We start from the raw sequence: 27,123 nt of genomic DNA on the forward strand, positions 1-27,123 counted from the left end.
GATCTAGGAAAGGCTCGATACTATCTTGGTCTCGGGATAGAGCACTGTTTGGATGCAATCCTAGTCATCAAATAAACTACACCCATAAGGTGTTGTGCCGCTTTAACAAGGATAAAGCGAAGCCTTCGAATACTCCTATGGTCGTTCAATCACTAGATGCAAAACGAGATCTCTTCCATTCGAAGGAGGATGATGAAGAGATTTTGGAGCCTGTAGTTCCTTATCTAAGTGCAATATGCACTTTATTGTACTTAGCTCAATGCACTAAACCCGACATCTCCTTCGATGTTAATCTTTTGGCAAGATACAATAATGCACCAACACACAGACATTGGACTAGTGTTAAAAGACATTTTCCGTTACCTTAAGGGTATTACGGATTTGGGCTTGTTCTATCCCTACAGATCCTTGTGTAATGTCGTAACCCCCGCTTCTCTAGTTGATTCTCGCCTTGTTGGTTATGCCGACGCATGATACTTATCTGATTTGTACAAGGTGCATTCTCAAATGGGTTATGTCTTTATCGTTGGAGGCACCGCAATCTCTTAGAGGTCAACTAAACAGACCTTAGTTGTCACTTTGTCTAACCATGCTAAAATTCTCGCCTTACATGAAGCAACTCGGGAATGTTTTTGGTTGAGAGCAGTAGTGCGCCATATTCGAAGCTCCTACGATCTTTACCCCATCGTGGATGTCCCAAAGATGGTCTATGAAGACAACGCGACATGCATGGAACAGCTCAAGAAGGGTTACATCAAAGGAGACAACACCAAGCACATTGCACCGAAGTTCTTTTTCTCACATTAACAACAAGAGCATCAGAAGATTGAAGTCACGCAAATCTGTTCACAAGACAATTTGCCAACCTCTTCATCAAATCACTGCCGAAGGCGATGTTTTAGAAACTTGTTCAAGGAATTGGTATGCGTAAACTTTCTGAGTTGTAACATTGTTAGTTCTCTTTGGAATTGTGTCAAACTCAGGGGGAGTATCCTAAAGTATACTTGCTTGATCTTAATGGACTTGTATTCTTTGGGAATGAAGGATTTATTCTCCCTCTTACTACTATAAATAAAGGCATATTTCCTCACTCTGTTCCTTTGCCGCCGGCCTCTTTCCTCTTGTCAGATAAAATAGGCTACAACAAGTCACATACATTATCCTATATTTATATGAATGAGAAAAAAAAAACTAATGAAAATGACGGCCTCTTTCCTATTGTCAGATAAAATAGGCTACAACAAGTCACATACATTATCCTATATTTATATGAATGAAAAAAAAAAAAAACTAATGAAAATGACTTGAAAACTTTGAGTTTTAATGATAAAGACAAAATAAAGGGTAAAGTGAATAGTAACATGATTGACTTTTTAGTGTAAAAATATGATTTTTCGTTAAAGTAAACAGTACCGGAAGTTTTTCATTAAAATTCCGATAAAAAACCCAACAGCATTCTGACAAAAAAAAAAACAAAAAAACCAAACCAACAACAGAAATGTACTTGTCGGACCGTTCCGTGATTAAACCCTCCTCCACCTTCTAAAATACTCTGCATTTTTGCTTTTTCTTCTACTGCCACTTTCTCGTGCCCGGATCATAAGCTACCCGTTTTTCTGGAAACTCCCCGCCCTTTTTCTTCATCTGGGTCACACGGGATTCGCTTTGCTTCCCACTCTTTCTTCATCTTTTTTATTTTTTATAATTTTCTTTAAAAAAATACCAAAAAAGGAAGAAGATTTAATAGAGTTTGTGTCCTACTTCAATTGGGTTTATAGTCCCTCTGAAACTCAATTTATTCCACTCATTTCCCGTTCGGATTTGCTTGTTTTCAATAAAAAATACCATGCATATCTCTGCTGCTTAAAACGCCACAGAAGAGAACTACCCATAAACTTAGAGAGAAAGAGAGCAACCCGGAAACTGAGAGAGAGACCCAGAAACTTAAGAGAGAGAGCAACCCAGAAACTGAGAGAGAGAGCAACCCAGAAACTAAGAGAGAGGGAGAGAAGACGACCATGGCTGCAAGGAACTTGGAGAAGATGGCTTCAATTGACGCCCAGCTGAGGCTTTTGGCACCTGGGAAGGTCTCTGAGGATGACAAACTGGTTGAGTACGATGCTCTGCTGTTGGATCGCTTCCTTGATATTCTTCAGGATTTACATGGAGAGAGTCTCAGAGAAACGGTATATTCTACTTTTATTTATTTTTTTTTTAAATTATTAATCAACTTATTTTTAATATTTTGATTACTTTTTAGCAAATTTTATGGATAACCCATTGTAGTTTTGATCTGGTTCTGGTTGCTTCCATTTTTCGTGGTTATTATTATGCGTGTTTTTGTTTATCTGGTGCATACCTTGGTATTATCGCTTTGTTTTATAATGCCTGTTTGGGAATATTTGACATTTTTATTTTAGTGTATTTTTAATTAAAATAGAATAAAATTTCTGACTTTTCACTCCTTTAGCCGTCATAAAATTGACGACGGTTTACTACTTAATACTACTGTTATTTCTTTTCATTTATAAGTAAGAGATTTTAGATTCGATTCTTGCAAAAGACGAATTTCAACCACATTATGCTAGCCAATTGTGATGCTTAACCCATTACCCCACCCCCTAGTTTAGATAACATCGTTTGTTTAATAAAAAAAAATTGATGGGGTTTTTGTTCCAAAAAAAAAAAAAATTGATAGGGTTTTGGTTTAATCTTTACTGACAGAGAAAAATAATTATTTAGTTTTTAACATGTGAATTTTCACTCAAAAGGTTCTTAGTTTTAGATGATTGGGGCACTTCTCGCATGAGAGAATGTGATGGTAAACGAGCAAATTATTGACTTTTGTAAACTTATTTGGACTAGGTGCAAGATTGTTATGAGCTTTCCGCGGAATATGAAAGAAAGCAGGACCCTCAAAAGTTGGAGGAACTCGGGAAAATGCTAACGAGTTTGGAACCCGGGGACTCCATTGTCATTGCTAAATCCTTTTCTCACATGCTTAACTTGGCAAATTTGGCCGAGGAAGTTCAGATTGCGTACCGGAGGAGGATCAAGTTGAAGAAGAAGGGAGATTTTGCTGATGAGGCGTCGGCTACTACGGAGTCAGACATTGAAGAGACTCTCAAGAGGCTTGTGGGGGACCTGAAAAAGTCCCCAGAAGAAGTTTTTGATGCCTTGAAGAACCAGACTGTAGATTTAGTTCTGACTGCACATCCTACTCAGTCTGTTCGCAGGTCTTTGCTTCAAAAGCATGCAAGGTTAGCTCTGCAGTTATGTTTGACAAATTGCGAAAGCCTGCTGGTTAAGCAACTTGCTCAGGATGTGTTTATTATCCGACCTCACTTTGCACTTCTAGAAGAAATTCATGTGTGGGAGTTGACATGTTATATTCTATAGGTGCAACAGTTTTATGGTTTATTATTTTTTTAGTTGACATTGTGTAATTTTGACCTTTTCAGGGTAAGAAATTGTTTGACGCAGTTGTATGCTAAGGACATTACGCCTGATGATAAGCACGAACTCGATGAGGCTTTACAAAGGGAGGTATGTAGACACCAATGATGGAATAGAATTCCTTGATATTATAGGCCAAACTAGAATTTCAAATATCATTTTCTCTGAATTAGGCAATTGGCTTCCTTAAATTTGCTGAAAAATACCAACGCAGATGCACCCAGATTCCAATACCTCTCTCTCAAAAGCTTGAATATTCAGTTTAAGTAATTTACCTTTTCTTTTCATGTAGATTCAAGCTGCATTTCGTACAGATGAAATCCGAAGGACTCCTCCAACCCCTCAAGATGAGATGAGGGCAGGAATGAGCTACTTCCATGAGACAATTTGGAAAGGTGTACCAAAATTCTTACGTCGTGTTGACACTGCTTTGAAGAACATAGGGATAAACGAACGTGTTCCTTACAATGCCCCTCTCATTCAGTTTTCTTCTTGGATGGGTGGGGATCGTGATGGTATGTTCATCTCACGCTATTATTGGATGAGTTAGTTTTTCCTTATGCAGTGCTTTTTTTCTTTCACTATGGCATCTCTCTCCCTTTAAAAATTCCTTAAAATTATTTTGCTGATTCTGTAGCTTAAATCTGCTTAATATGGGCTGCAGGAAACCCTAGGGTCACTCCTGAAGTTACTCGGGATGTATGCTTATTGGCTAGAATGATGGCTGCTAACTTATACTTCTCCCAGATAGAGGATCTTATGTTTGAGGTGTCAAAAGAATCATTACTTCTACTTAATTACATTTTTTTATTTGACTTTTTCTTTTTCTTTTTTCTTTCCATAATGTATTTGTTATTACCATTTTTACCCACAGTTATCTATGTGGCGATGCAATGATGAGCTTCGCACTCGTGCTGATGAACTTCATAGGTCTTCAAAGAAGGATGCAAAACAGTACATAGGTATGCAATTCAGATGAATTCATGTTTTTATCATCCTTCAAACTATTTGAATATCATCCATCAAAACTTCAAATCTTTGGCTTTCTATGATATTTCGTAGTTGTTCTCTATCTTTAATTCTTGAAAAAGGAAGTTGTGTTTTTGGACATGCCCAACCATTGACATTGGTAGATAAATCTCCTAGTTTTTTTTATTTGAGTTTCTATTATTTGTTAAATTCAAGTTTGAAGATAAATTTTAAGGGATTTTGTAAGTTTGTTTTTTAATTATTCCTTTTTGGATGCAGAGTTTTGGAAAAAAATTCCTCCAAATGAGCCTTATCGTGTTATTCTTGGTGATGTAAGAGACAAGCTTTACAATACGCGTGAACGTGCTCGCCAGTTATTAGCCAATGGAGTCTCTGACATTCATGACGACACAACGTTTACCAATGTTGAACAGGTATCTCGTAACCACAAGATTTATGAGTTTCGCTGTGAAGTTGTAAAAGATTGAATTTTCAAAGTACCAAATTCTAAGATAAGCTGAGCTTTAAACTTCGGGTATTCTTTCAATAAATTTACAAAAGATGTTCAGTACACAAATTGTGTTTGAACTTGGCTCAACCTTCATACTCATGCAACATTTATTGTCTGTCTTTTTGCTCCCTTGTAGTTTCTGGAGCCTCTCGAACTTTGTTACCGGTCACTCTGCTCCTGTGGCGATCGAGTAATTGCTGATGGAAGCCTTCTTGATTTCTTACGACAAGTTTCTACTTTTGGGCTGTCTCTTGTGAGGCTAGACATACGACAAGAATCAGACAGGCACACTGATGTCATCAATGCTATAACAAAGCACCTGGAGATAGGGTCTTATCGAGAATGGTCTGAGGAGCGTCGGCAAGAATGGCTCTTGTCTGAGCTTCATGGCAAGCGCCCCCTTTTTGGCCGTGATGTTCCCAAGACTGAAGAAATTGCTGATGTGCTGGAAACGTTCCATGTCATTTCAGAACTTCCCTCAGACAATTTTGGTGCTTATATTATATCAATGGCAACAGCCCCATCTGATGTTCTCGCTGTTGAGCTTTTACAACGTGAATGTGGTGTGAAGAAGCCACTGAGGGTTGTTCCATTGTTTGAGAAGCTTGCTGATCTTGAGGCTGCTCCTGCTGCTGTGGCTCGTCTCTTTTCAATAGACTGGTACAAAAACCAGATCAATGGGAAGCAAGAAGTAATGATAGGGTACTCAGATTCCGGGAAGGATGCTGGTCGTTTATCTGCAGCATGGCAGTTATACAAGGCTCAGGAAGAGCTCATAAAGGTTGCAAAACAATTTGGGGTTAAGCTTACGATGTTTCATGGTCGAGGTGGAACAGTTGGAAGAGGAGGGGGCCCCACCCATCTTGCTATATTGTCTCAGCCACCCGACACTATTCATGGTTCACTTCGTGTTACAGTTCAAGGTGAAGTTATTGAACAATCATTTGGGGAGGAACACTTGTGCTTTAGAACACTCCAGCGTTTCACAGCAGCTACACTTGAGCATGGAATGCATCCTCCAGTCTCCCCAAAGCCAGAATGGCGTGCACTCATGGATGAAATGGCCGTCATTGCAACAAAGGAATATCGTTCAATAGTTTTCCAGGAACCCCGTTTTGTGGAATACTTTCGCCTCGTAAGTATCCTATTTATCCAACATGATCGTTCTTTGAATCTCTATCTATATATCTATGTATTATATGTATATGCAATTATGCATGTATATTTTATGTTCAAAAAATTATGCATGTATATAAACTAATCATTTAAATAATATGTATCCTTAAAAACAATTTATGGTTTCTCCTGTTTTTCTGACTCAGATGTTAAAATTATGAGTTACAGGAATCATAGTTCTGTTCTTCCTCTGCTTTGCCTACCATAAAATGAAATTTGCCCAATTATTTTCTTATGAAGCTCCCTTGTATCCTTGATCACGTCACTGAATTAGCTGATGATTGTTCTGTAATAGTTTGCCAAGAAAGATGAAAATGCTAATAAACTCATAAATGTAATATTCTCTTGGATAATGCAGGCAACACCGGAGTTGGAGTATGGTCGAATGAACATTGGGAGTCGTCCTTCAAAACGAAAGCCCAGTGGAGGCATTGAATCACTTCGTGCAATCCCATGGATCTTTGCTTGGACCCAGACAAGATTTCACTTACCAGTGTGGCTTGGCTTCGGGGCAGCATTTAAGCATGCTATTGAGAAGGATGCAAAGAATCTTCAAATGCTCCACAAGATGTATAACCACTGGCCTTTTTTCAGAGTCACAATTGATTTAATTGAGATGGTGTTTGCCAAGGGCGATCCGGGTATTGCATCTCTCTATGACAAGCTTCTTGTGTCAGAAGACCTATGGTCATTTGGTGACCGATTGAGGTCCAACTATGAAGAAACTAAGCGCCTCGTCCTCCAGGTAACACATCACATAAATTACTGACACAAAGACAGTTTAGGCAGACCTTAATACTTAATATTGCTAAAGATGGAAACTTAACGATTCTCTTTCACATAGATATGTAAATTATCTTCATATGCGGTTTGTTACTTGTATTCTTTCTTGTGAGACTTTGATGGTAAAACGATAAGAGCACTTCTATGAGGCTAATTTTAATCTGGATTGCGGTCCTATATGTAATGGCGAACTAAGTGAAGTGCTCTATAAGTCCTAAGTGGTGCTATTACAAATATTTTGACGAGCTAATCTCATTTTGTGTTAATTTTGTAGGTTGCTGGACATAGGGCTCTTCTGGAAGGAGATCCTTATTTGAGGCAGCGACTCCTCCTTCGTGATTCATATATCACGACACTTAACGTGTGCCAAGCCTATACACTGAAGCAGATTCGTGATCCAAACTACCATGTTAAAGTAAGGCCACACTTGTCAAAGGAGTACATGGAAACAACAAGCAAGCCGGCAGCGGAGCTTGTGAAACTCAATCCAACGAGCGAGTATGCTCCTGGTCTAGAGGACACGCTTATTCTGACCATGAAGGGTATTGCTGCTGGCATGCAGAACACCGGTTGAAGCTCAAGTATCTTGTGTGTCGGCTTTTTAAGTGCTCCAAACCTCCATCTAAGAAAAACTTGTGTAATAAGTTTAATAAAACGATAATTTTGGCTTGTGTGAACCAGAATTTGCATTCTCGACGGCTTTTCTTGTTGTGGAAATTCTATCCTCAAGGTTTACGTCTGGCCGTTTCTCGAAAGAGAGTGGTTTTGGAAGTCTGTCGTGGATGCATGTGTTGGCATGACTACGTATAATCTAAAACCCTAGCTGCAGACAAAGAACAAAACTTTAGCTCCGTCGGCGGATGGGGATCAGGCTACATCTCTTCCGTTCAGCGGTTTTTCAGAGTCGAACCCCCGCCATCATTGTCGTGTTGGTGTTATCTTTAGCTTTTTGGTGTTGGTTTGTCTTGATTCTTTGTCAATGACTTTTCCACGTCGTGGGATTTTACAAGAGTTTGAGGTTCTCGAGTCATAAAGTAGTTTTCATCCAAATTCGTATAACGTACCAAAGAAGAAAATTGAAATTGATTTAAGGAACATGCCAGTGCAGATACTTTTAACCTTTTACATTCATACCAAACAAAGATATTTGTGATATGTGAGTAAGACGGTACAGTCGTCCAAAACTTTACTTGCACACGATCACCATTCACCACCACCAAGGTTTAAAATATCGATGATATCGAAAATATAGGTAATCCAGAAACACGAAAATTTCGATGGAAATATCGGGATATTATCAATATCGATAAAAATTGAATAAAAACCACGAAAATTGTAAGAAAAACTTAGAAATTTTTATTGAAACTTTATTTAGTCAATTATCTATTAGTTTATCATAAAAAATTAGAAGGAAATACATTGCATTGCATGATGGATTTAACTGATTTAAGTTGATTATATAACGAGCTGGCAAACATTGTGAGTGTAGAAAATATGTAGTAATTAATGAAAGAAGTTTAGATACACCATAATCATTTATATATAATGAATTACTACAATATTTTACACTTCATACATTGCATGGTAAGATACATGAGTGACTTAGTACCACATAGAGTTCCTATCAAGGTCTAAAATATCGATGATATCAGAAATATTGATAGTTCAAAAACACGAAAATTTCGATGAAAATATAGGGATAATATCGATATTTTAGACCTTGACTTGACCACCACACACATTCTTGGAAAATAAAAATAAAATAAAATCAATAATTTTCACCATTTCTATTTTTGTGCATGACGACTAGTGACGGCAATTTTCACGAGTTTAGGTCCGGTTTGAAGGACAAAAAAATGGGAATGAGGTTTGCAGAAATTTTATAATCATATGGAAGATTTATTTATTTCTAAATCGGAATAGGTTAGATTTATTTTTAAATGGGAAGTTTTATATTCGAATTTCGTGAATAAAATATTAAATGTGAGACTCGTTTACTTTTTTTTTTTTTTCGTATCATTTATTGTTTAGTCTCCACATTAAGCTGAAAATAAATAAGTGTCATAACAATATATTTTTTTTAGTCAAATGAATTATCTCATTCATATTGCAATCTACAGTGAGCCCTTAATTGAGATGGAATTGTTATTCTTGTTTATCATTTTAAAAGTTTATAATTTTTTTAGATATAATCTAAAAAATTAAACGGTTGAGATTATGAAATTAGTGAATAGGGCAAGAATTTATTTTGCATTCTATTTGGTCTGAGCTAGTAGCAGGAGAGTGTCTCATTGATTCGTTATCAACAACAAACAGCAATGGCGATTCTCAACTCTTATCTCTCAGTGACGTCCACAGCCACACCCATCTCCCCAGACTCAGCAACTCCACCCGTACCCGACCCGAGACAGACCAAGATCCTATTGCCCAAGAAGAAGCCTATGAAATGGTCCACCGGGGTCGCTCCCGGCGATTACGGCGGACCTCCGACCACCACCAAGCTCCGCAAGTACTGGGGCGGCGAGGATGACCCTCTCACCTCTGACGATTTCATTTGGAACAGAGAATTCATGGACCGCATGAAAAAACTCATTCAGGAACCCAATTCTTCCATTCAATCCACTCCTGTCAAGGTTCCAACTTATTTCTAATCTTTTCCTTTTCATCACTTGATTAATTTATTTTCTGGGTTTCTCACATTTTAGTGTTTATTTTGTGATTCATTGATTTGGTGGTTTAATTGGGTAATTTGATTAGATAGTAAATGTTGATTGTTTGAGTGGTTGGAGAGTAATGGTGTTGGAGCGGAAAAATTTGGTTCCTCTAATCCTCCAACAAGTAAATCTTGTAACCATGTTGAGAAGCCCACAACACCACCATCTTCGCTCGCCATCAATGAGGAAGGAGGGGACCTGCAAGAAAACACTCCGATGCTCAAGTCTTTATTTGTCCAGAATGCTTAAAATATAGAACGATCTTATGCCTCTCTTTTCTCCATCTTTTTCCCCCCGTTCTGATGGGATTCTAGGCCTTTTATAGGCATAAAAAGCTTGGACTCCCAGTCCTATTATCTCACTCCATGTTCTTTAGTAGTGCATGATTCATGTTGCTTTATTTTAGCCCCACTCCCTTGTTTTTAGGATGCATTGACCCTTAATTTTTGCACCCACAAATGGGTTTCTGTGTTTTTACTAAATCTTGTGGATTTTGATATTTACATGTATGTTGATTTAGCTTAGGGGCAGTTTGATAATCATTTTTATTTCAATTTTGATTTTTTGAGCTGCTTTTTTAACTTAAAGTAGTTACCAAACAAGTTTTCATTAACTAACCGGTAATCAATTAGACGAGCCTTCGTTGGTTTGGCAGTTTGGCGTCCTTGTTGTTACTTAGAAGTTGGGTTGGGTTCCGTTTTGGTTAATGAATAGCTAGAAGGAAAGAAAGAAAAGGAGTCACTGCATTATTAGCCATCTTGATTCCTCGAACAAGATTTTTAATCGAAAGAGAGTTTTGGTGAAAGTCATGTGGAACTTTTATTTGTGAATGTTTTCTGTGGTTTTGTTGTGTGATGAAGCGTGTTTTGTCATGTAAACAGGAGAAGCCTTCCGGGTTTCTCAGCATAAATAGAGTCATGAGCCTTGACAGGTTTGTAACTTCTCACTAGTAGGTTTAATTCTTTATATTTCCTCAAACAAAAAATTGTTTTAAAGCTTGATTGAATTGTGGGCACACAGTTTAGATGTTGATTTGAGCAAACAACTCACTGCTGCTCCTGCCCAGCCCAAGTTAGAACCGCAAGTTGAGGCTCCGGCTAAAGTATGATAAACGTCTGTAGTTTTCAATCCTAGTACTTTAATTCAGGGTAGTTTTCATTTATGATTTTCATTTTCCAAAATGTAATGATTGTCAGAGTGCCAGCAGTACTGCTATCAAATGGAAATTGGCACCAACACGGCGTGAACAAGATAAGTGGGATAGAGCAACTAAGGCTGCAACTGGAGGCAGTGTAAGTCAGATGTTTCATCAGTAACTAGAAGTCACTTTGATTTCCACCCACTTGGTTATCTTTGTCAAGGACTTTTCAGCTTATATATGCGAATTCCGCTTCACATACTTTCAACCAAATGTTACTTTGAATGGTGCTTCTTCTTTCTGTGCTTCTCACTTAGATCTAACCTGCAGGAAGTGATGTTTCGGGAATTAAGGCGTTCTCGGGAGGACCCAAAAGTAGTAGCTGAGCAGTATAGGAAGCAGTATTTTAGGGTACTTATCTACATTACCAGTCTACCATATTTTCATCTAATTGTTTAGATACATGCTCTCTTGGTTCTACTAGAATTAAAAATGGATGACATTCATTTTCCTATTGCAGTTAAAGAAGAGGTTGCAATTCCTTACACTGGGTATAGGCGGTGTTGGATTAGTCTCAGCTTATGTTTCGTATTCCCCTGAAATTACAGCTAGGTATGAACGTTTGAGGTTCTATTTGTTTTTATCTAAAATCTAAAGTCGTGCCACCCCACATCTTATTTGTCATATTTTCCCTTGTTGCAAGAAAATTAGTGAACTCCGTGGGGAATGTCTTAAACTTTGAGAAAATCTTCTTCTATGTGCTTTGGTTTTTTCTTTTCTTCTCTGTCCCCTAAAAGCTTTTATGGCAGTCCTACATTTATATTATATGTAGGCACTAGGCAACCTATGTTTACAAAAGTTTTACGATAAAGTAATATCTAACCTTAATTATGTTATAAACTAAACCAAAAACCAATCAAGCAATAAACAAAACACAACAATTTCAGAGTTCCTCCAATATAGGAGTACCTCTCTAACAACGGAAGCTTTATTGATTAACAACAAATACAAGAAAACTCACAAACACAAAGTATTCTCAAGTACACAAACTTATGCCTCTCAAAAACTCCCACACACAAAACTCTATCTCACATCCATCTACTTATACTAATAGATGTCCTAGGTTTACACAAAGTCCCTAGAATATAGGAAACCAAATCCTATACTAAAACCAAATCCCATACCAACTAGGAAACACAAATCCAAATATCTTGCGTCCAAGATATCCTAATCTTTTTAATTTAGGCATGTTGATTTAATGCCAAATCCAACAAATTATGTTGTGTAAAAGAAATTTTCACGAGGGAATTTTGTCAATTGACATTTGAGATGGTACATATGGGTTAAGGGTATTAGATTTACTTGCATGTTGCATACTTAATTGCATGCTAAAGTGCATTAAAAGAAACTCCATGATTTCACCTTTAGGATAACTGGATAAGTGATGACAATGATGCTTAAGCTTTTGAGCATTTGTAAGGTACAATATGAGTCCATACTTCTCCTTTGTTCAAGCAGTGGAATATCTCCTGCCTGTTTATTTGTGAGGATTTTCCTGCCTATTTCATTTATGAGTATGCAACCAAGTGTCGGTCTGGTAATGGTACTTGCCTTGTTGATTCTAGGGAAATTCACTAGTGAAGGGTAGTTGTTTCGACATTTACTGTCTCAGGACATCTGATGGAGTTCTATATTAATTTTGTACACACTATAATTTATTCATGGCATTTGATCCCCATCAATCTCTTATAAATTCAGCTACGGTGTTGGGTTGCTTGGTTCTATAGTTTACATGCGTATGCTGGGGAGTAGCGTGGATTCCATGGCAGATGGAGCAAGGGGACTTCTCAAGTATGTAACAAATGACTATTACCTGATGTAAATGCATCAGCTGTATGTTTTGTACAGAGCACATATTGACGAGGGGTTTGATATGCAATTTATTATTTTCTTTGAATACATACACACATACATCAAGATGTATGGAAAATTCACACACTGAATAACAACTAGCTAGTTTCCCTGATTTGTTATGAGCTTACAACTTACAAAATACGAATCGTTTTCTTAAACTTTCAATCTTTAGTTCTAAATTCACACTGCATGTTGATCAAGTGAATTATCCTTACATATTCGTAAATATCGGTTGAAAAATTGGTGTTTCAGTTCAGAGCAGTCTGAAGGATATAGAATGTGGGAGGCTCATAACTAGAGGTTGTGACATTATGGGCCACCCACATCAAGATACTGTATATGCTTACGTATGCTGTTTTAAAAGAAAGAGGAAATAATGTCATTTAACATTTTGTAATCTTAATGCAGGGGAGCGATTGGGCAACCCAGGCTATTGGTTCCTGTTGTATTAGTCATGATATTTAACAGATGGAATGGGTAAGTATCTGCACTTACATGGCCCTCTTGGAATGTAACAGTACTCGTTTTCTTGTGTTGATCGATACTTCTACAGATGATTTCTGAAAGTTCTTTTCAAATACTTTTCAATCTTATATGAATAAGTGTACGGTCAAATAAATATCAAATAAGTATTCACGATTATGCGATTTACGGGTCATTGTGGACATGGATTCTGGGGATGTGGCTGAAAACAACATATTCAATTCATCACCATATTTCTTTGCCTAACAAGGTTGAGTTTGGGTGCAGGATCGTCGTTCCACAATATGGGTTTATGCACCTGGAATTGATACCAATGCTGGTGGGATTCTTCACATACAAGGTTGCTACTTTTATCCAAGCTATTGAGGAAGCACTTCCTGCAGTTGAGAAAGAGACATAAGTTTAAGATAGACCTCTTCTCAAATCAGCAGAGGATTCGGGTGATGGTTGTGATGCAGCAGGTGCAGAGGTTTGTTTTGAATTTCAATTTTCTCCAGTTAGTCAGCATACATTATCTTTTGATTGAAATATAACGAAACGATACTAAACTGGTTTATATGAAACTATGCTGCAAAATTTGAGATTTGAATCGGACATTTTTCTTCAATTTATTTGATATTCTCATATAATTGATAAACTTTACTCAACTGAACAAATCCAGTCCCTTGAAATCAATTGAAAGCAATTGAAAGCAACTACATTTGAATTACGCTGGGTGGGGTGGTACCGTATTTTCAAGTTATACAATTTACTTGTGGACAACCTTCGCATAATTGTTGCTTATCTTCTTTCTCTATCTATTATCGGTTTATTCGTTTATTTTCATGGGTTGCAGATAATCGGTTGCACTTGTTGACAAGTTGCTTGGAAGTGAAGCTATGCGCAGCGAATTAAAAGGAATTATTAACTCGTTTTTTCTGTTGATTTTCTTATGTATTATATGAATATTGTAAAGGAAAGAAATATAATACAATTCTCTACGATTTTGCCTCTGTTTTTGTTTCTATTGGACGAATGTGCAGAAAATGTTGTACCATTGGAGATAAAATCCTAATCACGCGAAAAGCCTCGACTTTGGTTTAAACTTTATCCAAGTCCATTTCCATCTATTTAGAGAAATAAATACTGGAAAAATAATAGATAATGTTTCTTGACTACGCTTCATTAGCACGCACAAGAGCAATGAGGTGGTCCAAGTAACATCATTCTATGTTGTCCTTAATTCTTAAGCTCTCACTTGTGCTACAGTCTAATGTTATTCTTATTCATTGGTAAATGTGAGATATTAAATATGAATCTCGTAAATAATGAGTTGTAAGTCAATTTATTCCCCTCCACTTTTTTTAAGTAGATCGATCACTTTAGTTGCTTAAATAGTTGCCAAGGAGTAAGGAGAATTAATGAGAATCAAACTCACATCAAAGTATATAAGTATGATTACTTTCCGTTACTCGTGGCATAAAGCGTCATTTACGTTTCCCTCCGCCTCTTAGTTCGGCATCGAAAGTACAAAAACACGATCCGGCCTTTTAGTTCGGCATACATGTGCCTTTCTTCGACTCTTAACGGTCAACTATATATCGATCATGTTGTATTAATCCAAATATATATATATATATATATATATGCTTGAGGTGTTTTAAGTACAAAGTCAATGGCCCTCTCGAAACCTTGTAGCTTTAGATGGGTGCTATATTGATGCCATACAACACGTGGCTACTTGCTATTGGTTGAAAAGTACGATAGTTGCAAAGTAATTTCTTGCTTCAAGTTATGGTTTTTCCCATCTGATCTGTAACCTGCATATGTGACATTATTTAGAAGCAAGTTAAAGTCGGTGCACGAAATCTTAAACTATGACCATAATAATGCGATTATTAAGAGGAAGAGGAATCATATATAAACTCATAGTACGGTCAATATAATCATATATATATATACACACACACACACATACAGTTTATAGAGATTTGTTCAAGCATTTGAAAGAGCAAAATGACGGTACGTAAGACGACCTCTTGTCAGTGTTTATTTCTCCTTTTGGTACAAGTGATATTACTGTTCTAATATACATTGTTTGTATGCGTGTTTTGATGCGTACTTTTACGCAATTCTCTTTTCGTTAAGTCTGTTAGGTGATCAAAACTTTAGGTTTGAATTGCCCAAATCAATTTCCCAAGGTTTTGTATTTCGTAATTAACACCAGCAGACAACTACTTGACATTGAACTTTATATATGTTCTGATATATGTAAGTTAATGTTCATAATATGATGCTTCTCAGACGACGATAGAGATTAGTGTTCACATCGATTGCCCGGGGTGTGAGAGCAAGGTTAGAAATGCACTGCAAAAGCTAAAAGGTATATTTGTTACCACCAACTTCATGACTACAATAATAACAGACTATTTTTCTCATTTCCCGTGAATTTGTACCTCAATTCCGATTTGTTGTCTAAACTTTTACTTTGGCTAATTTTTTTTCCTAAACTATTATAAACGACCAATTTCCAACCATTATGTTTAATTACTCATATTCGATCGAGCTTTTAATCTTGAAAAGTCACATGCATGTCATTAGATGTTTTTCGATTTCCTTTCTTAGTTTAACTTTGATCTCTTGAAATTTATTTGATTCATTTTAAGAAATTTTTTTATGGAATGGCCAACGAGGGTTGGTTGATTTGGTAAAGATCGTTTTCTTTGCTAGACCAAGGCTTAGGTTTGAGTCACCTTGCTGGCAATCTCTCTTGGTGTATACCCTGACCCTGAGATGGAGTAGCTTCCCCTCCCTCATAATTTTTTGAAACAAAACAAATTTGATGGAATGAGGGTAGACATGACAGAAATGAAGCAATTGGCTATTTATGGGAGAAATTAACCAAAGGGAGACTTTGGATGCGGTCCCTAGTTATGAACAGTCTTTGACTGAAACCTTATTGGTTTTCAATTTTTGATCCAAGTCCCTGAAATTAATTGATAATTTATTTCTATGTACGTTACTATATTTTTTAAATTAAAAATTAAAATTTATAGTTGTTTATAGTAATGAGATTTTAAATAAAAAACCATAATTTGTGGGATTAAAAATATTAAAATATAAATATACTATTGTGTGTGTGTGTGTAAACATGGGTACATTCATAAAAATAACCAAAAAATTATTGTATCAAAACATGGGTACATTCTTCAAAATGGGTACATTTAGCAAAAATAAAAATGGGTACAAATAAATAAATAAATATGGGTACAATACAAATAAAACTTTAAAAAATATGGGCACAAAAAGAAATTAATATATGGGTACAAATTAAAACTGAAAGGAAAATTGGTACAAATTAAAAAAGGGTTGCAAATTAAAAATGGGTACAAACTAAAAATAAAAATATATGATAAAAAAATTTAACCATAAATATAAATATACTAATTGTAACATTTTTAATATTAAATGAATATATTTAGAAATAAAAAATATTTTATTATTGAAATAATTAATGATATTATTAATACAAAGGACCTTGATCAAAAATTGAAAAGTAATAAGGTTTTAATCAATAGAGTAGTAAAAATAAGGATGAAAACCTAATTACTCCTTAACCAAAATACAAGTTTTGGGGGTAAATCGTAAAAATATACAAGTTCATGGAAGAAAGAGCGAAACGCCTCTCTCTCTCTCAAATTGGAAGCTGTTATACATTTATTATCTTTTGGTTTTAATTATTACCTAGCTAGCTATTTAATTATCTAGGTTTTGCATGCTCGATTATTTTCAATAGGTGTGGACAACGTTGACATAGACATGGCCATGCAAAAGGTGACGATCACTGGATGGGCTGACCAGAAGAAGGTTCTAAGGACAGTCCGGAAGACTGGTCGGAGGGCTGAGCTGTGGCAGCAACCCCCTTTTGATTCAGAATACAACTTCGATACAGACCAATATTACAGTCAACAACAATGTAATGGCTCTGCACCTCAGCCTTCCTCATCTTACAACTACTACAAGCATGGTTACGACGGTCCTTCGAATTATCATGCTTATTATTCTCAGAATTCTGCAAATTCCAGTTCTTATGGATATCAAACCACTGCGGCCTTTAGCGATGAGAACCCTCATGCTTGTTCTATGATGTGAAATAAACTTCCTTTTTTCATATAATGGAAACAATTACCTTTTGGATATCTGACTGCTACTTGCAAGTAAATTTCATGATAAAATACTTTCAATAAATTTGTTTGCTTCTATAAGAAATAGATTAATTATTAAAGTCGTTTTTCTTTCATATTTATCATTATTGCATTAATAGGAAAATCATATTCAAATATAGGATTTGGCTATAATGCTTACATGTATTTAATATAATTACTATTTCGAATGTCAAATGGTGATTATATTAATACATTTTTTTCTTATTATACTGTTGATCCTAAAAACTACTTAGCCTATGTGGCGCGCAAGCCGAGTACTTAATAAGCTAACTACGTCCTTCGGTTGAATACGGGGCGTGACAACTCGTCGGCCGAGCTCAGCCGGGGAATAAAATATGTGTTGATGTGGTGTTGGGCATGCTGCTGACTTCTGTGTCTTGCGCTTGCGGCCGAGGAAGGAACTCGTCTCTTCCTTTGAGTTCTAGAGCCTAAAGACAAGGCTACTAGTTTCGTCGGAGTTCACGAATCATCGGCACTAGGTTTGGTCTTTGTAATTATATTTGTGAAAATATAAGTATTCTGAACTGGTACCAGACTGTACGGACACAAATACTCAAAAAAGATAAGTGTCTTGCTTGTAAATGTGGTTTGGCCGTCTGAATGCTGAACTCTAAAATGTACTTGCGAATATCCAATCATAAAATAAAATCGGCTCTCAATGTGCCGAGCCTGGTAACACCTCACATCACCGAGAAGGCTGATGAGATGACCTCTTCCAACAAGGATTTGGAAATCCTCATTGACTGAGACTTGGATAGATAACCAGTCGGCCTCGAAGCAGTGTTGTTTATCCAAAATAAAGGTGTTCCTCGATCGGTTGATTAGGCTCCAGTAGCGTGTTGACTTGGAGGGGCTTTGAATGATGCACTCCCCTCTTTATTTATAGTAGTAATTTTCCTAATGGCTGAGGTAAGATTTCACTCGGACTAGAACTCCTCAACCCAATATGATTAGGTTTCTGAACCAAGCTCTTTAATCATTCAGATTCAATCCCTTGATTCTCAACATCTTTTTTTATTCGGAGCATCCTTAACTTTGGAAGGATTCTTATTGCACTAGGATTCGATTACTTCACCCTTATCCAGGCTAAACCATCTTCTGATAAGATTTAGCCAAACTCTATTGGACTCGGCACATGGCAAGCCCACTCATCACCTCTGGTTTTCTCCTTATTCTTGCTACATCCTGAAGAGGTGATGCGAAAATTAACTTAACACACAAATTAAACCCTCTTGTTGTCAATTGTAGTAAAGAATGTAAGTAGGGATCGTTTTAGGTCGAGGATTAGGAGGGATTGCTAAAACACTTGAAACTGACTTAAAACGTGAAATTAAGTTTAAAACACCAAACTAGACTCAAAAGATGCAATACAAACTAAAAGGACTCAAAACAAGCTAAAAACGCTCAAATCTGCGTAAAAACACAAACTGGGCAGATTTGGACTCTAACACACTTTTGGGACACCTAAAAACACAAATCAAAACAGATTTTGACTAATAAAACACTTTAAAGTAAAGGGGGTTTTGGTTTTGATGAATTTGAAAACAAAACAAGTAAATTAAAGAACTAAAGAAATCTGCACGAATTTGAGTAAATTGAATGGATGGGAGGCTAGCTAGGAGGTTCTTCTCCACACATGACATACTTGCACATAAACCAATTTTCAGTTGTTCTTTCGATCAATCATGAAACTCAACACCCCAGGTTAATTAAGTCCGCTTAAATTAACCTTCAAGTTCTCCTTAAGTTATTGAATTGGATGGGAAAGCGCATACAACAATTCAAGCATTCTTCAAAAGTTCTTTACGTGAATAGCACAATAAAGATACAATCAAAGATCATTAAGCATTATGAAAACTATAAGTATTGACGAGGCATTCGTTACTATGATGAGCATGAAACTCCTGCCAAGAATTTATTTAACGCGATCGTTTATAAGCGACATCTACTACTTGTGAATATAAGTTTGTAACTATTAGGTGAAACTCCCTTATACTCTAGCATCATATTCATGCATGCAAACTAAGTGTGCACTCTTAATAAACATACACGAACAAGTTATAAATCAAGTGGTTAAACAAATTGAATTCACAACTTATGAAATCATAACTGAAGGTAATCAAATCATATTGCAAGCATGAACATGGTTTCGAATTCCCCCCTAGCTAAGGGGGGTTTAGTTCCTCATACTTATAAAGCAAAGATAAACAAATTTAGACATTAAAAACAAAAGAAAGAAAACACCTAAAAACGCTCCAACAATCTAACTTGAATGGCAAGCACGTCCAAGGGTCCTCCTTCTTCTCTTTGTTGCGGCACAAGGTGTGGTTTAATGGATGAGTGGTAAATTATGGTGGTGGATGGATATAGGTGAGTTATGGTGAAGGGTGGATGGGTGGATTGTGTTCTCCTCTGGTTTTCTTTCCCCTTGTTATGGTGAAGGGTGGATGTATTTATAGGCTAGGGAGAGGACCACCATCTAATTAAGGTGGTAGTGATGAGTGTTATGGTAATGAGTGGATGTAATGGATGTGGTGGATGGATGTTTGGTAATGAGTGGATGTAATGGGTGTAGTGGATGGATGTTTGGTAATGAGTGGATGTAATGGGTGTAGTGGATGAGTGTTTGTAGTTGTAGGTCAACACACTTGCACACACACATGCTGATTTCTAGCCTTCTAATCTTCAAAAACGTCCATCCTCATGTCTCCATGCTTGCACTATCCAATCTTGGCCCAAAAATGCTCCAAAGTGCTCCAAATAGCACTTTGTTGCCAACTTTGTTATTTGAACCTACAAACACACGAAAATAGCTTAAAATACTAAATAACTAGAATTAAACTAAGTAAATGTCAAGAAACAAGCTCACTAAGTTGCATAAATATGCTCCTATCAAGAGGTCGGTAAAACAAAATGTGAGTGAATCAGTTTTATCACGTCAAAATCATTCAAATATAATAACCCCTACTGTGAAATCGTATATATAGTGAGAACAACATATGGTATAGTACTATAGCAAGCAGGTAAAGTGGCGTATCTAGCATATACTAGCAAACTCTAGCTTGAACTAGAACAGAAAATGTACCTGCAATAAATAATACGGTCGCAGCCAGCTATACAATATGTATGATAACCATGTGGTGAAAATAAATCACCAATGATCTCAAGATATCATCTAAGTTAGGATAAGTATAAGCCTCGTCAAAGGCTAACATGTATAATATGCATCAACATAGGTATATATATAGTAAAAACATTTAATTTTTTCGAAAGGATCCACTCACAGGTAAGCAAAGTGTCTCTCGTCAATAGGTTCCTTCCCTATACTCACTTTATCCTCAATAAGACCTGTGATTGTAATATAAAGCTAAGTTAAGCTTTAATTCACATTATGTGGAAAATCATCCAAAACTACCATTTAGGTAAATGAATTTGCACAAACGGAGTGCGCCACTTGATTCAGAACACTGAAAAACTTTGGGTTAGGTCTCGGGTCCTGCACGCGCCACCAAGGTGGTGCGAGCAGTCATGTGTTGGGAACACACATTGCCGTACGGTCGCCATCGCTAGCTAACGCGCCGCCCTACTCATTGCTGCAGCTCGATGTGTAAGGACTACACTTACCATCGCCGTAGCAACGCGCCGGTACGGTGAGAGTTTAAGGGATTTAACTGAATATACCTACTCCGTTGGGAGATTCCGTTAATGTTAATGGAATATTAGCTTCTACCGTTAAAGTTAACGGTTACTGTCGCTGGTCATCGTCGCGATCGCTGGAGCCTCGCCGGAAACTACATAGAAAATCCAGAACGTCGTCAGGGCTTCCCAAGCTCGATTTCAACGATTTTTATACTCCAAAACCAACCAAAACACGAATTAAGGCCTAGGGAATTACCTAGACCCAGATATGGACCAATGGAGGTTAAATCCGTCTCAGATTCAAAGGAAGTTGTCCGCAGTTACCTTGCCGGATTCTGGAAAAATGCACCAAACACATGCATGCATTAAAACAGAAATTTCCAGCCCGATTTTTAATTTAAAACCCCTCAAAATAGGATTAAGAACTTAATGGACCTCGAACTCGTCGGGGTTCGTCCATTTCCCCTCATCGGATTCTGGGAAATGAAAACAGAGTGCATGCAAAGGATACAACAAAAATTTACATCCCAAAACCTCATCAATCTTGTGCCAGCCGCCTTCGAGATCAACGGTTTTCACCGGAGTTCGTCGCCGGACTGGTTATGCATGCACAGAGAGTTATCGAGGCTAGTTCTTTTGATTTTCCAACCCAAGAACACATCCTCAACACGGAGATAACTCAGATATTCAAAGATTGGAAGGAAGACCTCACTTGAGTTCAAGTTTGAGAGCTCAAGCTCTCGGATTTAATGGCAGAGCACCCTACGTTGCTCTAATTATGCATGCGAGGACATTGCTGGGTTTCCTCGTGTCCCAATGATTCCAAATACATAATTTTCAAGGTTGATTTCACAAGGTTTTGAAGTGGAGTGAAGGGAATAGCTCTCGGAGCTACATAGATAGAGAGAGTGAGAGAGTTTAGGGAGAGAGAGGTTTGCAGAAATGAGAAGGAAAGAGAGAGACAGAATGGGTATAATCACACTCAAAAAACAATTATTTTAAGTTGAAATTACAGATTTGCCACTCCATTAATTATGAATCATAAATAAGCCTTGGGGTGGGAAAAAAAATACCGAATATCCCAAACCAAACCGAAAAGTTCCTGAAACCGAACCGAAAAAATACCAAACCGAAATTTTTGGTATGGGAATCAGTCTCAAGTTTTCGTTTTTTTGGTAATCCCGAACTGAATCGAAATTAAAAATATAATTTTTTTAATTTTTTAATATATATTTGGAATTGTAACAGTTGTCGGATTCGGTTGAGATTTAAACCGACATTCAATCACTCTCTCTCGCAGCTCGCCTCAGACTGAAACCCTCACCTCACCAGAAAACATCTCGCTGATTTGTCTCTCCGTTTTCGAATCCGGCCACACAAGTGACTCACCTGAGTCACATCTCTCTCAACTATCACCTTTCTGATCTCTTTCTCAATCTCTCTCGACTTCTCATCCCTCACAGTGGAGGAGCCTTCCTTCACAAATCACGGCCACCGGCGCTACTCTCTTTCTCAGTCTCTCAGTCTCTCTCGAGTCCAGTCATCCAGTGCACTATGCAGCGATTCTCCCCCAAATCAGGTAAATTTTAGAATTAATTTAGGGTTTGAATTTTAATTTAGGGTTAGAATTTGAGATTAGGGTTTGTGAAATTTAGCACTTGGAAGATAAAGTATACTGCATACTGAGGGTTTAGGGGTTGAATTGGTGGTTGGAATTCGAGATTAGGGTTTCTCTTCTATCACAGACTCACAATTGAAGCATAAATTTGTTACGGGTTGATAGTTGATAGTTCATAGTTCATAGTTGTCGCAATAATTGCAGCTGCTGAAATGAATTTCGAGAGTTGGTGTTAATTGATGAATGGAGTTCAGAATTAACCGTGAGATTTTGGGATGTTTGTAATGCAGCACCATAAATGTATTTACAGTTTGTTTAGCGGTTCACTTAGATGTGTTTTTTAGTACTAATTACTATATGAGTGCTGAACCACAACCACTAGCTTAATTACCTGTTCATGGTATTCAAATCTTGTTAGATACTTGGAAGACTAATGCCAAAACTTGTGATCATGTTAAACCGTGTTCATATAATATATATGAAGATGTAGAACTGATGAACTGTCAAATCCACATAATTGCACATCATTAGGTTAAGGAATCTTCAATTGCAATGCTAGATCATATATCTTTCCTAGGTTGTTTTGTTATTGTTTTTGACCAGGCAGAATTGGGAGTCTGGTAGAAAACGTCTTTGCCTCATCGAATTCAACACTTCACTTCTTTGAAGTGCTTTACGTATCGACTATTTGAGGAAGTGGTGGTTTTACCAGAGTGTTTGGGAAACATTACACTCCCTATATAAACAGTACGGTATAAAAACCTCTAATGCCGAAAGCTTGTCTACATTCATAGGATGTTGTTATTGCATTTTGTTTACTCTATAGTTTCTATTCGTAACATTAGAATGTTTTTGTGATAATAGTATTTCTTATTTTGCTTAAAATGTATTTGTTTCTTACTGAAAATATATACACAAGTTGCAACAGTTGCTTTGATATTTGAAGTACAAAGAAGTGTTTGCTCAGAAGCGAGAAAGGAGGAAGCACGCAAGCAAGAATTGGAAGTATTGTGGCAATACAGAAGTTATTTATAGGAGGAGATTTAAATGGACACGTGGGCAGGGAGACAGGCAACTATGGAGGTTTTCATGGTGGCCATGGTTTTGGGGAGAGAAACGAGGATGGGGAAGCTATCTTGGATTTTGCAATGGCATATGATCTCTTCTTAGCCAACACCTTCTTTAAGAAGAGAGAAGAACATGTGATCACCTACAAGAGTGGGTCGTCAAAAACACAAATAGATTTTCTTCTAATGAGGAAAGGGGATCGTATAACTTGTAAGGATTGCAAAGTTATACCAGGAGAGAGCGTGGCTAATCAACATCGCTTGTTGGTGATGGATGTACATATCAAAAGAGTAAGACAAAAGAACAAGACTTGGAAGTGCCCAAGGACTAGATGGTGGAATCTAAAAGAAGAAAAACAAGTCATTTTCAAAGAGAAGGTAATCACCCAATGTGTGTGGGATAGAGAGGGGGAAGCTAGCCAAATGTGGGATTCCATGGCTAGTTGTATCCGAAAAGTAGCAAAAGATGTATTAGGAGAGTCCAAGGGCTTTGCCCCACACCAAAAGGAATCTTGGTGGTGGAATGAGGAGGTACAAACAAAGGTGAAGGCTAAGAAGGAATGTTGTAAAGCCTTATACAAGGAGAGGACCGATGAAAATGGTGAAAGGTATAGAAAAGCGAAGCAAGAGGCGAAGAAAGCTGTCAGAGAAGCTAAGTTAGCGGCTTACGACGATATGTATAAACGACTAGATACCAAAGAAGGAGAGTTGGATATCTATAAACTATCTAGAGCAAGGGAAAAGAAGACAAGGGACCTAAACCAAGTGAGGTGCATCAAGGATGAGGATGGAAAGGTTCTTGCTACAGAGAACGCGGTTAAAGACAGATGGAGAGGTTATTTTCATAATCTTTTCAATGAAGGACATGAAATGAGTGCTTCTTTAGGGGAGTTGAGTAACTCAGAAGAGTGTAGAAACTACTCTTTTTATCGTCGAATCCGGAAGGAAGAAGTGGTTGTAGCTTTGAAGAAGATGAAGCATAAAAAAGCAATAGGCCCAGACAATATACCAATCGAAGTGTGGAAACTTTTGGGAGAGACAGGTATAACATGGCTCACTGACCTTTTCAATAGGATTTTGAAAACGAAGAAGATGCCAAATGAGTGGCGAACGAGCACTTTGGTGCCTATCTACAAGAATAAGGGCGACGTACAAAATTGCATGAACTATAGGGGTATTAAGCTAATGAGTCATACAATGAAGCTCTGGGAGAGAGTCATTGAGCATAGATTGAGGCAAGAGACACGGGTTTCGGACAACCAATTTGGGTTCATGCCAGGGCGCTCAACCATGGAGGCAATCTATCTCTTACGAAGATTGATGGAAAGATATAGAGATGGGAAAAAGGATTTACACATGGTCTTTATAGATTTGGAAAAAGCGTATGATAGGGTCCCAAGAGACATTCTTTGGAGGATTTTAGAGAAGAAAGGAGTACGAGTAGCATATATCCAAGCTATAAAGGATATGTATGAAGGAGCAAAGACTGCCGTAAGAACTCATGAAGGACAAACCGAAAGCTTTCCCATAACTGTAGGATTACATCAAGGCTCATCCTTAAGTCCTTACCTTTTTGCGTTGGTAATGGATGAGTTAACAGGACATATTCAAGATGATATTCCTTGGTGTATGCTTTTCGCAGACGATATAGTGTTGATAGATGAAACTCAGGAAGGGGTAAATGCAAAGCTTAACCTTTGGAGAGAAGTGTTGGAATCTAAAGGTCTTCGCCTAAGCCGATCAAAGACAGAATATATGGAGTGCAAGTTCAGTGCAAATGGAGGCCAAAACGAGTTAGGGGTGAGGATCGGAGATCAAGAAATACCAAAGAGCGACCGTTTTCGTTACCTAGGATCTATCTTGCAAAAGAACGGAGAATTAGATGGAGATCTCAACCATAGAATACAAGCTGGATGGATGAAGTGGAAGAGTGCATCCGGCGTGTTGTGTGACCGCCGTATGCCACTGAAGCTCAAGGGAAAATTTTATAGGACGGCAATAAGGCCGGCGATGCTGTATGGCACAGAATGTTGGGCGGTGAAACATCAACACGTACACAAAATGGGTGTAGCGGAGATGAGGATGCTTCGTTGGATGTGTGGGCACACGAGAAAGGATAAGATTAGGAATGAGGATATCCGGGGTAAAGTAGGAGTAGCCGAAATTGAAGGAAAGATGAGAGAAAATCGGTTACGGTGGTTTGGACATGTGCAAAGAAGGTCTACTGACGCTCCGATTAGAAGATGCGACTATGGGACAGAGGTTCAGGGCCGAAGGGGTAGAGGAAGACCTAGGAAAACTTTGGAAGAGACTCTAAGAAAAGACTTAGAGTACTTGGATCTAACGAAGGACATGACACAGGATCGAGCACAATGGCGTTCTAAGATTCATATAGCCGATCCCACTCAGTGACTTGGATTTTCCAAGTCTCCAACCGAGAAGTTTTCCTCACTCGGGAAATTAAGGGAACACTACCCCAACCTACATGCTCCACTCAGAAAGCTTCAATATACAAGCTTCAACAAAAGAAAATTCAAAGAACTTAGCGAAGAAGGCTTTGGTGTATTTAACACAATTCGTTGAAATGAAGGAAAGTTTATTTATTGATATCCCCGATAAACTACAAATATGTACATATACATGAGTCAAAATAAACACACAAGAGGGAGCCTTCACAAAGGTTGCTTAGGAGAAGTCTCAGCAGTCGGTACAGCCACAGAAAGAGAAGGCACCGGAGGGGGATCATTTGGAGCCTCAGTACTGGACAGAACCCTAGAAGGAGGAGGCATCAGAGGTTGATCATTCGGAGCTTCATTACGCGGTACAGCCCCAGAAGACGAAGGCAATAAATGCCTTTGGAACAAACCCACAAATCTCTGATGATCAAGTAAAACCTGACCATCAGTTTCCTTCATCTGGTCAAGCTTCCTCTTCATGTTTGTAGCATAGTCATGTGCGAGCCGGTGCAACTGTTTATTCTCATGCTTGAGCCCTCTAATTTCCTGTTTGAGACTCATCACTTCAGCCGCCAATGATTCAACTTGGCGGGTTCGCGCAAATAGGCGTTGGGCCATATTAGACACAGAACCTGCACACTGAACACTGAGAGCCAGCGAATCCTTAACAGCTAACTCATCAGACCGTTTGGAAAGTAGTCTGTTATCTTTGGGAGTGAGAAGGTTCCTGGCCACCACCGCAGCGGTCATATCATTCTTCATCACGGAATCCCCAACGGTAAGAGGACCAGTAGGGGAGACGAAGGATGGGCGCCATATGTTGTCTGGAGAAGGCGGGGCTGCCTCTTCAACAAGGTTCAAGTCAAAACGACGGTCGGAGGGGCCAGACATTTTCAAAGGTGTTGAAGAGAGAAGAGGTCGGACAAATCAAGATCTTAGAAGTGCAAGAATGAAGCTTCTACTGGTGGAGATTCAAGTGTGCTTTGGAACTTAA

At 37.8% G+C, this 27,123-nt stretch overlaps 3 protein-coding genes across 4 annotated transcripts; all 3 read left to right on the plus strand.

Moving 5' to 3' along the window:
• The first annotated feature begins 1,501 nt into the window (after nt 1–1,501).
• LOC126582449 (phosphoenolpyruvate carboxylase-like) lies at nt 1,502–7,572 on the plus strand. The gene is made up of 10 exons (XM_050246601.1): nt 1,502–2,186; nt 2,866–3,260; nt 3,462–3,546; nt 3,749–3,971; nt 4,121–4,224; nt 4,331–4,418; nt 4,705–4,859; nt 5,073–6,071; nt 6,471–6,857; nt 7,170–7,572. Exons 1-10 carry the CDS (start codon nt 2,019–2,021, stop codon nt 7,467–7,469), a joined length of 2,904 nt encoding a protein of 967 aa, XP_050102558.1. The 5' UTR covers nt 1,502–2,018; the 3' UTR covers nt 7,470–7,572.
• Nucleotides 7,573–9,085: 1,513 nt separating this feature from the next.
• LOC126583440 (protein CONSERVED ONLY IN THE GREEN LINEAGE 160, chloroplastic-like) lies at nt 9,086–14,136 on the plus strand. 2 transcript variants are annotated; one of them, XM_050247791.1, is made up of 10 exons: nt 9,086–9,528; nt 10,491–10,540; nt 10,630–10,711; nt 10,806–10,901; nt 11,078–11,158; nt 11,268–11,359; nt 12,506–12,598; nt 13,070–13,138; nt 13,412–13,605; nt 13,980–14,136. In XM_050247791.1, the coding sequence occupies exons 1-9, from the start codon at nt 9,214–9,216 to the stop codon at nt 13,542–13,544; spliced, it is 1,011 nt and encodes a 336-aa protein (XP_050103748.1). In that variant the 5' UTR covers nt 9,086–9,213; the 3' UTR covers nt 13,545–13,605; nt 13,980–14,136. The 2 variants fall into 2 exon arrangements, with proteins under 2 accessions (XP_050103748.1, XP_050103747.1); XM_050247790.1 differs by having other exon boundaries at nt 9,088–9,528; nt 13,412–13,613.
• An 887-nt stretch (nt 14,137–15,023) lies between these two features.
• Nucleotides 15,024–17,392, plus strand: LOC126583196 (heavy metal-associated isoprenylated plant protein 28-like). The gene is made up of 3 exons (XM_050247512.1): nt 15,024–15,145; nt 15,428–15,506; nt 16,920–17,392. Exons 1-3 carry the CDS (start codon nt 15,140–15,142, stop codon nt 17,273–17,275), a joined length of 441 nt encoding a protein of 146 aa, XP_050103469.1. The 5' UTR covers nt 15,024–15,139; the 3' UTR covers nt 17,276–17,392.
• The last annotated feature ends 9,731 nt before the right edge of the window (nt 17,393–27,123 follow it).

The sequence above is a fragment of the Malus sylvestris genome, chromosome 9, assembly GCF_916048215.2.
Source record: "Malus sylvestris chromosome 9, drMalSylv7.2, whole genome shotgun sequence".
Lineage (NCBI taxonomy): Eukaryota > Viridiplantae > Streptophyta > Magnoliopsida > Rosales > Rosaceae > Malus > Malus sylvestris.

Excerpts from the sequence above, each read along its gene's own strand:
- LOC126583196 (XM_050247512.1), top strand. Across the intron at positions 15,507-16,919 it reads TGCACTGCAAAAGCTAAAAG|GTGTGGACAACGTTGACATA; the intron begins GTATATTTGTTA and ends TATTTTCAATAG.
- LOC126582449 (XM_050246601.1), top strand. The coding sequence starts at position 2,019 with ATGGCTGCAAGGAACTTGGAGAAGATGGCTTCAATTGACGCCCAGCTG. Across the intron at positions 3,547-3,748 it reads ATGAGGCTTTACAAAGGGAG|ATTCAAGCTGCATTTCGTAC; the intron begins GTATGTAGACAC and ends CTTTTCATGTAG. Across the intron at positions 4,419-4,704 it reads GGATGCAAAACAGTACATAG|AGTTTTGGAAAAAAATTCCT; the intron begins GTATGCAATTCA and ends TTTTGGATGCAG.
- LOC126583440 (XM_050247791.1), top strand. The coding sequence starts at position 9,214 with ATGGCGATTCTCAACTCTTATCTCTCAGTGACGTCCACAGCCACACCC. Across the intron at positions 11,360-12,505 it reads TCCCCTGAAATTACAGCTAG|CTACGGTGTTGGGTTGCTTG; the intron begins GTATGAACGTTT and ends TTATAAATTCAG. Across the intron at positions 12,599-13,069 it reads GGAGCAAGGGGACTTCTCAA|GGGAGCGATTGGGCAACCCA; the intron begins GTATGTAACAAA and ends ATCTTAATGCAG.